The sequence below is a fragment of the Populus alba genome, chromosome 1 (genome assembly GCF_005239225.2).
Source record: "Populus alba chromosome 1, ASM523922v2, whole genome shotgun sequence".
NCBI classification, from domain to species: Eukaryota; Viridiplantae; Streptophyta; class Magnoliopsida; order Malpighiales; family Salicaceae; genus Populus; species Populus alba.
This window is the reverse complement of record NC_133284.1, coordinates 52613465-52626651: the sequence shown is the minus strand read 5'-3', so window position 1 is coordinate 52626651 and position 13187 is coordinate 52613465. Positions and strand designations below refer to the sequence as shown.

The window sequence follows — 13187 nt, the reverse complement described above, 5'->3', positions numbered from 1 at the left end:
TTATATAAACTGGAGCCAAGGTTGCCTTTTTTCTTTTCTTTCTTTTTTTTTTAATCTTGGGGTCAACTAAAGAGTGTTTTTAGCTTTAATTGTATTTTCTACTAAAAAGTGATTGGTTAGTAATCCTAGTAATAATCTTGTTGGTTGTTATTAAATGAAATTAGCTAAGTTAAAATTGGTTAGGCAAGAAATGATTAGGTAATTTTTTAGAAAGCAAAGTCTAATGACATTTTAAATTATTGACTTCATGGTTATAATTTTTCAATTTTAACAAATCATCATTAAATTCATATGTATATAAAGTATTTAATTTTAAGATTTAATGGTTTGTTTTAAGAATCATAATTGTATATAAAGTTGATGATTTTAAAATAAATAATACTGCATAGACAATGTAATAAATATAAGTTAAATTATTTTGTAAGAATGTTATTAGAATAATGCTGGATTGCTATTGATTTTATCATTGATATGTGTATATTTTGATACATATTAGAATGTTGGGATATGAAAAATAAACCATTGTTAAAAGAATAAAGTCCAATTATTGCTTTCATTAATTTGAATACTTTAATTGGTTCTCTCTCCTCTCCATACTACAAAGTAACAGAATAATTAAAATCCCGACTTACCTATACACGTGTACCCTATATATAGATTTTTGAGATATGAGAAATCTTGGGCCACTCAGAGCCATTCTCCTTTCTACAATTTTCTTCAAGATGTGGACATCTCCAGATAATCAATTGCTTTAATTTGGAGAGGCGTTGAATGGCTGTTGAACTTGGCATATACTTGAGATTCTTGCAATCCCAAATCCAAAGAAATCGAAGAGAAGAAAGGTTGGCAATCCATTCTGGCAATGCTTGCTCTCCATCGAAATCCATTATCCCCAATGTCTCGAGGGCAGTGAGGTGTTGAAGTTGGTGTGGTACACTCTTCAGTTTATCCCATCCATGTATCGATAGGGATTTGAGGGACCCACTTAAGTTGAGGTGTTGGATTGAGTTTAAAACTCCTACAGGAAAAGCCTCCATCTCCTCTGAGAAACCACCGATGCTCAAATCCTGCAGCTGGGTGAGCCCGCCCAACCAATCATCCTCTGGGATATCACTCAAACTGGGACACGCGGCGATTTGTAATTCAACAAGAGAAGGCAATCGTCGTAAACCATGCCAATCAATACTAATGAGCTTATCACAACTTCTAATACTTAATCTTCGAAGCGAAGACAATTCTTGAAAATCATTGATATGGATAAGCTCACTCCAATCAATTATTGATAATTCCTCTAGGGATGCGCAACATTGTAGTCCGCTTGGAAGAGCTCCCAATTTACACCAATTAACAATCAATTTCTTCAAAGAATTCAAATCTCGGAAATCACCAGGAATTGAGATCAACTCACCGCACCAATAGATACTCAATTCCACCAGAGCTGTGCAGTGTTGTGCGCTTGGAATGGATGCCAGCTTTGGACAGCTCCCTATACTTAAAACTCGAAGAGACGTGAAGCCATGAAATTCACCAGACAAATATCTCAGCTCATCACAACTGCGAATTTTAAATTCTACAAGAGATGAAAGACGACATATCGGAATGCTTTTCAACTTTCCACAGTCATCAATGTTCAACTCTTCAAGACAAGGAAATACTGCAACTTCTCCACCTGGTACCATCCATTCTTCAAGACCATCCATCCTGGATAGAGTGAGTATTTGTAGTGCTGGAAACAGTACACATGCGCTGTCTCTGCTGCTATAGAACTCATTGCCTATACATTTCACATTAGGCATTCTACTCATCTCTAGAATCTTAAGGCGAGGAAGACATCCAAGTGTTGGGAGTTGCCTCAACTTGCTGCAGCCTATCAATCTCAGCACCGTCAGATTATTGAGTTGCAATATCCATGATGAGAAATTTTCACCTCCATAACCCTCAATTGTCAAGCTTCTTATGTCTGGGTGAGGCTGCAGGCCTTCCAGCACATCCTCGCTATTGACACTGCTGTTACCTTCATCATCACTCCATTCAAACACCAATTTGTTCATTCTTTTTCCACTCAGTTCTGCCTTCTCAGCTTCTTCTCTGTCTCTCACTTGCTCAAGCTTGCATATCTTCAATGCTCCTCTTAGTTCTTTCAAACATCCCAGCTCTTCAACCATATGATCCGGACCCACAGCAAATATCGGCAGAGTTTGAAGGCGTGTTAAGAGTCTCACCTCATCTGGCACTAGCTTTGGATCATCAAAATGAAGATGTCTCAAGCTGACTAAATTCCTCATTTTCTTGGGAAGCTTTTCTAGTGACTTGCAATTAGAGAATCTTAATGTTTCCAAATGGTAGAGCTCGGTGATGGATTCTGGCAATGCCCCGATACTGGTACGTGAGACATCAAGATATCTCAAATGTCTCAGCTTGCAAATTGAATCTGGTAACACAGTGATATTAGACTCCTGCAATTTGAGAGTTCTCAAGCTTTTGAATTTCCAAGGCCCGTTGAGTACATCAACCATTGAGAAAACAGTTCGCAATTTTTTAGCATCAACCGCTGTTAATGCTGCCTCGTCATCCCCACGAGATACGAGATTTAGATGACGAATATGAGATGCACCATCAACAGCTGAACCCTCTTCCAGATTTAACGCTTCTGATTTTGAGACCTGTAGTGCAAGATCATGCACTAGATCATGCATCTTGCAACTTGTTACGATCTCACACTCGTTCCTTTTAACATCTTGGAAAAAGGAATTTGCAAGCAAGTCATTGAAATACTTGTTGCCTTCGTCTTCCATCCTCCCATTTGATGGCCTGAGAAAACCTTCAGCCATCCAAAGTTGAACCAGCTCTTCCCTTTCAATTTCAAAATCTTTAGGGAAAATGGAACAGTATGCAAAACATTTTTTCAGTGTAGGCGATGACAGGTAATCAAAACTTAATCTCAATATGCGCAAAGCTTTTTCATTTACATCCCGAGAATCCCAATTTCTACTCTTTAGAATTGACTGCCACACATCTGCCTGCTTTCCGTGAAGAGTTCCTCCCAAAACATTAGCAAGCAACGGAAGCCCTCCACATTTCTTTGCAATCTCTGTTCCAATAGACTCCAAGTCTGAAGCTATTGTTTCTCGTCCACCCCCACTCACCTTTTGCTTAATAATGGACCAACATTCATCATCTGTTAGTTTTCCTGGCTCGTGCTGAATACCAGGAGAAGTCTCCATCATGTCTGCGACTTGCTTTTTGCGGGTTGTAACAACAACACCATTCCCATTCATGCTGTTAATTTCTAACAGTTGCTCCTTCAAATCATCCCACTTATCACGGTCTTCATTCCACACATCATCAAGAACAAGAAAAAATGTCCTCTTTTCCAGCTTTTTCTTAAGGTTTTCCATAATTGCATTTAGGTTGCTCAACCTACTTGTAGTTTCATCAACATTTTGCAACATCTCTCCTAAAATCCTCCCTTTACTAAAATCATTAGAAACACAGACCCAGATTGTTAAATCAAAGTGTTTTCTCTCCCGCACTACTTCACAAACTTTTTTTGCTATAGTAGTCTTTCCAAGGCCAGCCAGCCCCACTATAGGGACAACCGGAAGGACATGTTGGTGTTTGGTCAAGCTAGTCAGCAATTCCATAACTTTAGAGACATCATCCTCCCTTCCTACAACTTCTGAGCTGTCAAGGAACGAATGTGTCTCTCGATCTGGGTCCCAGCTAACTTCTTGAGCTCTATCTACAGGTAGAGATGTCAATCCAAGCCCAAATCCGGCTGCATCTTTCCGGATTTCATCCAGGGCTCTATTGATCTTCTCAACTTTTTGACCCATAATCAAACGGAATGCAACAGGATTGTGGAGTGAAAAGCAATCACGTACCTTTCCCTTCTTTTGGTCTTTTCGGAGAATCTCATAAGCAAACTCGTCCAGAACATCTTCAGCATCGTAAGCTACATCCTGTAGGTTCTGCAGCCAACGCTTCACAGACTCGTCTGTTACTGCCCTTCTGGCTGCGTCTTGGAGCACATCTTTGATCATGGTCAAGGACTGGTTGAGCTTTCGCAGATGGCCCTCCAATCCCCAAGCAAGTCCGATCCCTTCAGCAGCAATGGAACTCACCGTTTTCAAAGTCTCCTCCAAGGCAAACGTAAGAAGCTCTGCTGCCATATTCTCCGTCTCTGTTTGTTTGTTTGTTTTTTTTTTTTTGGGGGGGGTCAAAGAAGAAATTTTGAGAACAAGAGAGAGAGAAGCATGGTGTGAAATATTAAAAGATGAAACGAAGTGTGTTTGGAATGAGGGTCCCTTCCTCCCTAATTGATTGATGGCTGTTAGCAGCATCTTCCACGAACCACTACTGTCATGTTGTTATGGCATGGCTAAGAAAATTCCACGTTACAAAAAAAACACCCATCAAGAAAGTGACCTTATAAACAACAAAACTAATCTTGATTGATTGCTAGCAGAAGCTGCTGACAAATAATTAATGACTTTCATCGTCATTTACCAATCCATGAATTGCGTGAACCAGTCAAGAATCCATGAAGATGACTTCTCCCTAAACACAAACCTCCATGCAATGTGGCGGGAATTTGTTAGCAGCAGCCCATTAACCACTCCTTTTAATTTTATTTTTTTGTTTTGTTTATCAATATCTCTTCTCGGCATCTTATTCCGGCCTCCACTCAAAAATATATGTTTTCTTTGTTTTTAGATCGGTTGTGGGGGCCATGTGGTTGCCTTGAGCACTATTTATATACCAAAAAGACCATTTATAGGATTGTTTTTTTAGTTGAACAACTAGCAGCGAGCCCGAAACCCTTTGTCACCTATTCTTAGAAAGCAATAGTGACGGGATAATTTTTGGTTAAATTTTGTATTTGTATTTTTAATAATTATCCGTTTGAATTTTTTCATATCGTTAAAGATTTATATTATTATTAATTTTAAAATTTATAAAATTTATTAAAATATATATAAACAAACCTAGAGACCGATGTTTACTTAAAAAAAAAACTTTTTGATAGAAAGCTTGACTTCCAACAGTCTCTAAGACTCCGTTTGTTTGCTGGAAAATAGTTTCTTTTTGGAAAGTGAATTCCGAGAAAGTAAATTCCGAGTAAGTATTTTTTTGATATTTGGTAGTGTAATGGAAAATAAGCTGGAAAACACTTTCCAGTATATGGTTATGTCATAGAAAATGAGCTGGAAAATAACTTATTAATATTTTATTTTTCTCAAGTTTATTAAAATAATAAGAAACAAATCTTATAAATTAAAAAGTTGAATGAGAATGAAATTGAAAAAAAAATATATAATTTTATAAAATTATCTCAAATAAAAATAAATAATAATCAAAATAATAGAGATCAAATCTAAAAAATTAAAAAAAATAAAAGATGAAGAAATTAAAATAATAATAATCAACATTTCATAAATTATTTCAAATAAAATAAGTAACAATCAAAAGAATAAAGACCAAATCTGATAGATAAAAATTTTCAATAAAAAAATGATAAGAAAAAAGCAAATAACAATTATAAAAATAAGGATCAAAATTAATATAAAAATAAAATTTTAAGAGATGAAATTGAAAATAAATATTAAAAACAAAATATATATAGCGATCAAAAGTTTAAGGATCAAATTTGATATAATCAGTAAATAATGATATTTCTAAATTTTTCACAACTTCCGGAAAGTGTTTTCCCCCAAATTTTTTAGGAAAACACTTTCCTGAAAATCAAGCCAAATTTTCCTTTTACTGGAAAGTGTTTTCCATTGACCAACTTTTTTAATGGCAAACAAACACAAGAAAGTTTGGAAAAGTGATTTTCCGGAAACTACTTTTCGGAAAACAAACACAGCTAAAGGGAAAACACTTTCCTGAAAAACAAACCAAATTTTTCATTGACTAAAATTGACTGGAAAGTATTTTCCGTTGACCGGTAAGTGTTTTCCGTTGACTAGAAAGTATTTTCCGTTGACCGGAAAGTATTTTTCATTGACCAACTTTTCTAATGACAAACAAACACAGGAAAGTTTGGAAACTGGTTCTAAAAACCAGTTTTCAAGGAAACAAACGAGGCCTAATGTGAGCACCATTAACAGTTCTGTCGTGATTTGCAGACATGAGTTGTTTGGAAACAACAATGTTGTTAAAAGTTCGTACATAATTCATCATTTTTTTCTTCTTTTTTTCCATATCAACGTTTATAGGCACAGATCATCTTTTTTAACATATATAGATAAGTTAAAAGGTTACTAATTATTCGTAACCTTTGTTGGCATGGTATTTGGTATCACCTTTAAACTATACCAAATACCATGCCGACAGGAGGAAACGATTCCAAGCTATTGATCATGAACCTGAAAAATTGATGGTGTATTTATTTTTGAGATAGTTTTTGTGTTTATAATTTTAAAAAATTAAGTTTTAAAAAAAGTATGGTTGGATGAAGTTATTTGGATTTAGATATGTATTTGGTAAAAATTATGGTTGAGGTTTATATCCAGTAAAAAATATGTATAAAATATTTTGGTTGTTATTACTTTTCAAAAGTGTCTTTTACTTTGAAATACATTAAAATATATTTTTTTTATTTTTTAAAAATTATTTTCGATATCAGTATATCAAAAATGATCTCAAAATATATATATAAAAAATTTGAAGTAAAGAAAAAAATAATTTTTTTTAAATTTTGAAAAAAAAAATGTTTTTAAAATGCAAAAACAAAAGGAATTTTATGAAACTCAGTTTAAAAAAAAACATGTATAAACTATTTTTATAAAAACCGCATTTTAAATTTAATTTTTTATTAGGTCTTACAGAATAAAACATAATTTAGTGTATTATCAAATATCTAACTATATTTTTTACACCGTAAACACATAAACTAAGAATAAACAAACGCACCTGATAGCTGAATACTTCCATTATCTTCTTTTTTTAATTTTGAAAAAAAAAATACTTTTGAAATGCAAAAATAAAAGGAATTTTATGAAACTCGGTTTTAAAAAACATGTATAAACTATTTTACAAAACCACATTTTAAATTTAATTTTTTATTAGGTCTTATAAAATAAAACACAATTTAATATATTATCAAATATCTAACTATATTTTTTACACCGTATACACATAAACTAAGAATAAACAAACGCACCCTATAGCTGAATACTTCCATTATCAACAGGAGAATATGACTTCATGCAGTGGTAGAACACCTCCTTCCTAGGATCTCCCCATTCCTATAGTAAACAAAAAGTGATAAGCAAGTAGCATCAAGCCACCGACACATAATAGTACCCCACAACAAACATAGAAGTGAAAGTCACGTTTCATATGGATTTGCCCACTGAAAGCCAGATTTAAAGGTAGCTTTAAAAAATTATTCTTATTATTATATATTTTTAAATAAAAAATACTTTATAAAATAATTATTTTTATGTTCAAAAATGTTTTTTTTAAAAAATTAATTAATTTTTTTTGTTCAAATTAATTTTTTTACAAATTAATTGTGAAGTATTTTAAAGATGAAATGAAGTGAGCATTGGAATGCATTGAACATTAAAGCAGAGAAAGTTGCGTCAGGGTCCCTTCCTCCCTATACTAATTGATTGATGGCTGGTGTCAATTTGTCATGCCACGGCTGAGAAAATTCCACATTCGCCTCTGTCAGCATTGTATGTATTTAGAATAACTTCTTCCACATTTTTCGTCAATTTATCACTAGATTTTTAGCCGCAGATTTAAAAAAAGGGTAGGTGTTCTTGAAGGGTGCGGAAATGGATGTCTTTTCTTTAACATCTTTGAAACTCATGAATGAGACATTGCGATAAGTTTGAAATTCTTATAAAGAAATTAGACAAACATAAAATTTAGTAATGAAGTATTAAATTCAAAAAAATTTAAATTGCTGAATGAAATTAGTTAACTTTGCATTTTATCATGACATGCCAAGTCTTGTTCTTTTGCTCTGGTTAAATCTGATGGAGTTCTACTTGAACCTGCCCCTCCAAAACATGAGGTTTTGTCAAATAAACATTGCATTTTCTTTTCAAGAAAAATAATTTAAGTGAAATAAAAGGAATTGAAGAATGGATAAAAATGTAAAACTAAATATGATATATTTAAATCCTCATAACCCGTACCTAATGAGATGTTTCTTCACCACTTTCCCTTCTAATATTTGGACTTACCAATAACTAAGCTTTTCTCTTCTTTTTCTTCTTTTATTGTTATCAAATCAAGCTTTTTACCTTCAATAATACAAAATTCTTCTAGAGTGGTGAGGTATGTTATGTTTTCTGGCAAAGAAATCAAGCTACTAAGATTTTCACATCCAAAGACTTCTAAGGCCAAATTTTCTAGATTTTCACAATTAAACATGAATAAAGTATGAAGAATTTCAAGCACCCAATTCATAATAGATTGGGCAGCTCTTCTAATCCTTCACTTGCAACCAGATTTGAAAAAGATTTTGGAAGTTTTTTTATTTCTGTGTTCCCATAAAAACTGGGGGTGTGGTTTTTAAAAAAAATCTACAATTAATAGATCAAAAACTCTTTGTGACCAGGCTAAATTATCTGTTTTATAAAAATATAATGCTTCTATATTGATTTTCTATATTTAAATTAATTTATTAAGTATTTCTAAATGTTTATTTGAGGATTTAAACTTAAAAATCAAGAAAAAAGAAAGCATATTCATAAATCAAAAAAGATTGTAAAAGTAAAATCTTAATAACTATGCTTTCATCTTTATTAATTTGTGAGATAATAGTAAATGACCGATTCAACCCTCACTGGTATACTTTTCAGGTAGAAGGACCGCGCATGCGCTCCATCTACAAATGTTAAGAAAGCATAGACAAGTGGAATCCAACACAAAGCATATAACAAAATATAAAAAAAAGTGTGTGGAAGTCACCGTAGATAACCTGTTCTAATATTGCCTTGCCCTGCACTACACTCTTGTGTGGAAAAGCAAAGATTCTTGATTGCTTCCCTTGGTGAAGACATCTTTTCTCTTTTCTTCCCTTCCCTTCTCTTCTTTCCATAAAGCAAAGCAACCGCATTTGCCTCTCCGGAAAGAAAGAAACTCCCTCTAAGCTTCCCACTATCAAAACCTCCTTTAACCCTTTTTTTTTTTATTATTATTATTATAGCTCAGGTTAAGATTTTTATCAATATTTTTTATACTAGTTTTATATAAAAATAAATTTATAATTCTCGATTGAATTATAAAAAAAATTCTGAAAATTTACGTAAAACCTTCTAATATGATAGTTTAGCTTGGATTAAAATTTTAAAATTTTTAAAGAAATTAATAAATTTGATAAAAAATCACAATTTAATCAGTTTTACGTTATTGGATGTAATTTTTAATTCGACAATCAGATTGAGTTGAAATTTTACGAGGAATATAAAAATATATTAAATAAAATCTAGTTATACTTTTAAAATAAACGAAGTTTGGTACTACTAATAAAAACATATCAAATAAAAACAAAACAACTCATTAAAAATAATATAATTATTTATTATTAAAAAATAAAATAAATCACATCCTCCTCCTGTACTAATTGATTGATGGATGTTGGCAGCATCTACCACGAACCACCATTGTCAATTTGTCATGCCACGGCTGAGAAAATTCCACATTCGCCTCTGTCAGCATTGTAAGTATTTAGAACAACTTCTTGCACATTTTTCGTTAATTTATCACTAGATTTTTAGCACAGATTTAAAGAAAAGGTAGATGTTCTTGAAGGGTGCGGAAATGGAAGTCTCTTGCTGTTGGCAGCTTCTTCCACGAACCAAGAAACACCAGCAGAGATATTGCTAGACCTTTCGTCGTCTGCATATGTAGCCAGCCACCTAGAGGAATATCTCTACAGTTGGCTTTTATACTAAGATTACCTTGCCTTTCAAATCTAGAAGATATATTATCCATATTAAAACTAGAAAATCTTAAAAAGAAAATAAACTAAGTAATTAACTCACATTAAAATACCAAAATAAAGCAAGAAATCTAGAAAAATAAACATATTTAAAAAACATGATATACAAAAACAAACATATTTAATTGCATTTCCTAATCTTACAGTCTTCTGCCAATTCTTTCTTTATATATACATATTTAACATGATAGCAACTCATTGTATCCATGAAAACGATGTGTTCTTTTTCAGCTAACTTCTTATCAAGATAGATATCAATCAATCATACATAACACCATGGTTTTTATACACAAAGCTTTTATTAAAAAAATCTTTATATATTTACCTATAATCTAAGTTATTTTATACCTATTAAATTAAATAATTTATTCTGAATGAGCTTTTATATAGTTTAATGTAGTGGTAGAACACCTCCTTCATAGGATCTAGCTCCCCATTCCTACAGTAAACAAAAAGTGATAAGCAAGTAGCATCAAGCCACCGACACATAATTTCATAGTTGGAGCAGGCAACCAAAAAAACCAGCCGACAACCTAGTGGAAAACGTAACGGGGCCATGAAATTGAAACCTCGACAGGGGAAAAGAGACCCTCAGACGATGCAAATTATGTTTTCCTTTCGCTTTAGGCTTTATTTGTTTTTACTTACATAAGGTAAGGTGTTTGATAATAAATTAAATTGTGTTTTATATTATAAAATTTATTAAAAAAATAAATTTAAAACGCAGTTTTTATATAGTAAATTTTTAGTTTTTACATGCTTTCTTAACGGAATTTCGTAAAATCCTGTTTGTTTTTTGCGTTTCAAAAATATTTTTGAAAAAAAATTTAAATGTTTTTTTTTTATTCAAATTAATTTATTTTTAATGTTTTTAGATCATTTTGATACACTAATATCAAAAATAATTTTTTAAAAAATAAAAAAAATTTATTTTAATGCATTTCCAAGTAAAAAAAACAACCATAACCACATTTTTACCAAACATTTTTATATATATTTTTTGTTTATACATAAACTTCAATCATAATTTTTATCGAATATATATCTAAATCCAAGAACCACACGTAAACTATATGTTTCAAAAACTTATTTTTTAAAATAAAAACCATAAGTAACAAGTTAGCTAAAAAAACAAACATTTTTTAAGTGTTTTTGGGAGTGTTCATGGCACACACTTGGAAAGAGATGTATCCATGTAGACCAGACACATGCAAAGAGGTGACAAATTACCCAATTACCTTCTTCGTCAACTGTGTAGGCTATGGCGGAAGTTCAACGCATTACTTCACCCGTCTACATCATTTTTCTTCATAGATCTCAAATCCGCCTGCGCTGATTGGGTTGATTCAATAGCCTTGTTGCTACCCAATTTTTGACCCTTTGTTTTCGATATATTTTCAAAAAAATCCAAAAATAGAGAAAAACAAAGAAAATCCAAAAAATATATTTTTTTAAAATATTTTCGTCATTTTAGCATTTTCAACATCGTCTAAAAAAGAATTTAATTTTTCAAAAGATTTTCAAACGCGTTCGACTTTTCACGCGTCATTTTTAAAATCATTGATTTTCCTCATTGAGTCGACGTTGATATTGCTCGTTTTAAAAAAAAATACAAAAAAATAAGAAAAATAAAAATTTACAAAAAGAAGGAAGTTGAGGGACCAAGTTGAAAAACCCAACAACATTTTACCTATAAATACTGGTCTTCAACTCACATTCAAGGTGGGGCAATTTTGAAACATCACAAAAAAAACATAAACCCTAAAAACCCAAACACAGCCACCCCCGGTTTGATTTTTTTTTTTCCACACCTTGAGCCGCCGCCACCCCCCTCTGTCTCTCGTCCCTCACTCTCAACCTCCCCCAAAACAGCAGCAACCCGGACTAAGCTCAGCCCCCTCCATCACAGTTCTCTCCCGTTTTTTTTCCAGCCCTCACTGTCTCCCTCACCCCTCTCTCGGCCACGCCTCTATTTTCGGTTGAAAATCAGAGGGACCTTCCCGATTCCCACAAATCTTCCCCTCTCAGTCGTTTCTCCTTCAACCGGTTAGCAGCAGCCCTTCTTCGGCCGACCAGCACCAGACCCTCCCCCTTTCAGCAGCGTCTCCTCCTCCTCCGGACCATCAACGCCGTCCTCCAACAACATCAGCTCCTCCCTACAGACCCGATCTCCACAGCACCGCCACCGAACTCCTCGTTCAACCGACCTCCACTAGCAGCTACACAGAAGCGGCAGATCTTCCTTCTCCACCGCTGCTCCGGCGAGTCACCCAACACTCCTCAACAGATCTATGACCGAGGAAGAAGGAGAGAGAAGCAGATCTAAGAAGAAGACCGAAAACAAATCTGGACCCGAAAACTTAAAATCAACTGCCATTGTTGTGTTTTTTTGGGATTTGCAGGTGACGGGCAGCAGGAGATTGAAGAGGAAAGGAAGCCATTACAGCCCCCTCACACTGCCTGGATTTCAGGGCGGCGCGTGAACCCACGCGCCGTCAGTGATGGCGGCGCGTGGAGGAGACGTGCCGCCACTGTTCATACGGCTGCAGATGGCCTTCCCTGCAAATTCTGGAGTTCTAGGGACCATTCTGTAATTTTTTAGTTATGTAATGTAATTTTTGTTTAGTGTTGTATTTTTTTTTATTTGTAATGTGGATGTACAAAAAGAAAAGAACAAAAAAAGAAAAGAAAAGAAAAATAAATAATAAAAAGAAAGTTGTGTGTGTGTTTTTTTATTTATTTATGTTATTGAATTATAAAAATAAAAAAGGACAAAAAGGATTATTTGTTAATTTAAATATGGTTAAATATCTCAAGGATAAATAAAATCAAGTTGTATTTTCCATGAAAGTGTAAGAACATGTTTCTACACATATTCGGGGATTTAATAACTGATTTATTAAAGCCTTAGAATTTAATTAATATTTTAAATTTTCAAATCACATCAGACCGCAAAACAGCTTACCTCAGGTAGGGTGCGTTAGGGGTGCTAATACCTTCCCTAACCACAACCAGTCCCTTACCCGCGATCTCTGACAAGACCAGTATATCAGGTTTCCTAGTAGCCCTCAATGAATTACTAGGTGGTGACTCCAACGAACAAATCAAAGAACCAAATCAGCAAAACAAACGAAAAAACGCCATCGAACGCCGCATGTGGATTTTTTGGGGTGCGACATGCCTGATAACTCTCGGATCATGATGGTTTTCGAATTATTTG

The 13187-nt window shown here is 33.5% G+C and overlaps 1 protein-coding gene across 1 annotated transcript; it reads right to left on the bottom strand.

Moving 5' to 3' along the window:
* Positions 1–522: 522 nt before the first annotated feature.
* LOC118061996 (putative disease resistance protein RGA3) lies at positions 523–4279 on the bottom strand. Its single transcript, XM_035075663.2, is given in 2 exon segments — positions 523–929; positions 932–4279. Coding segments are annotated over 2 exon segments (3453 nt in total). The 5' UTR covers positions 4173–4279; the 3' UTR covers positions 523–717.
* Between the last annotated feature and the right edge of the window lie 8908 nt (positions 4280–13187).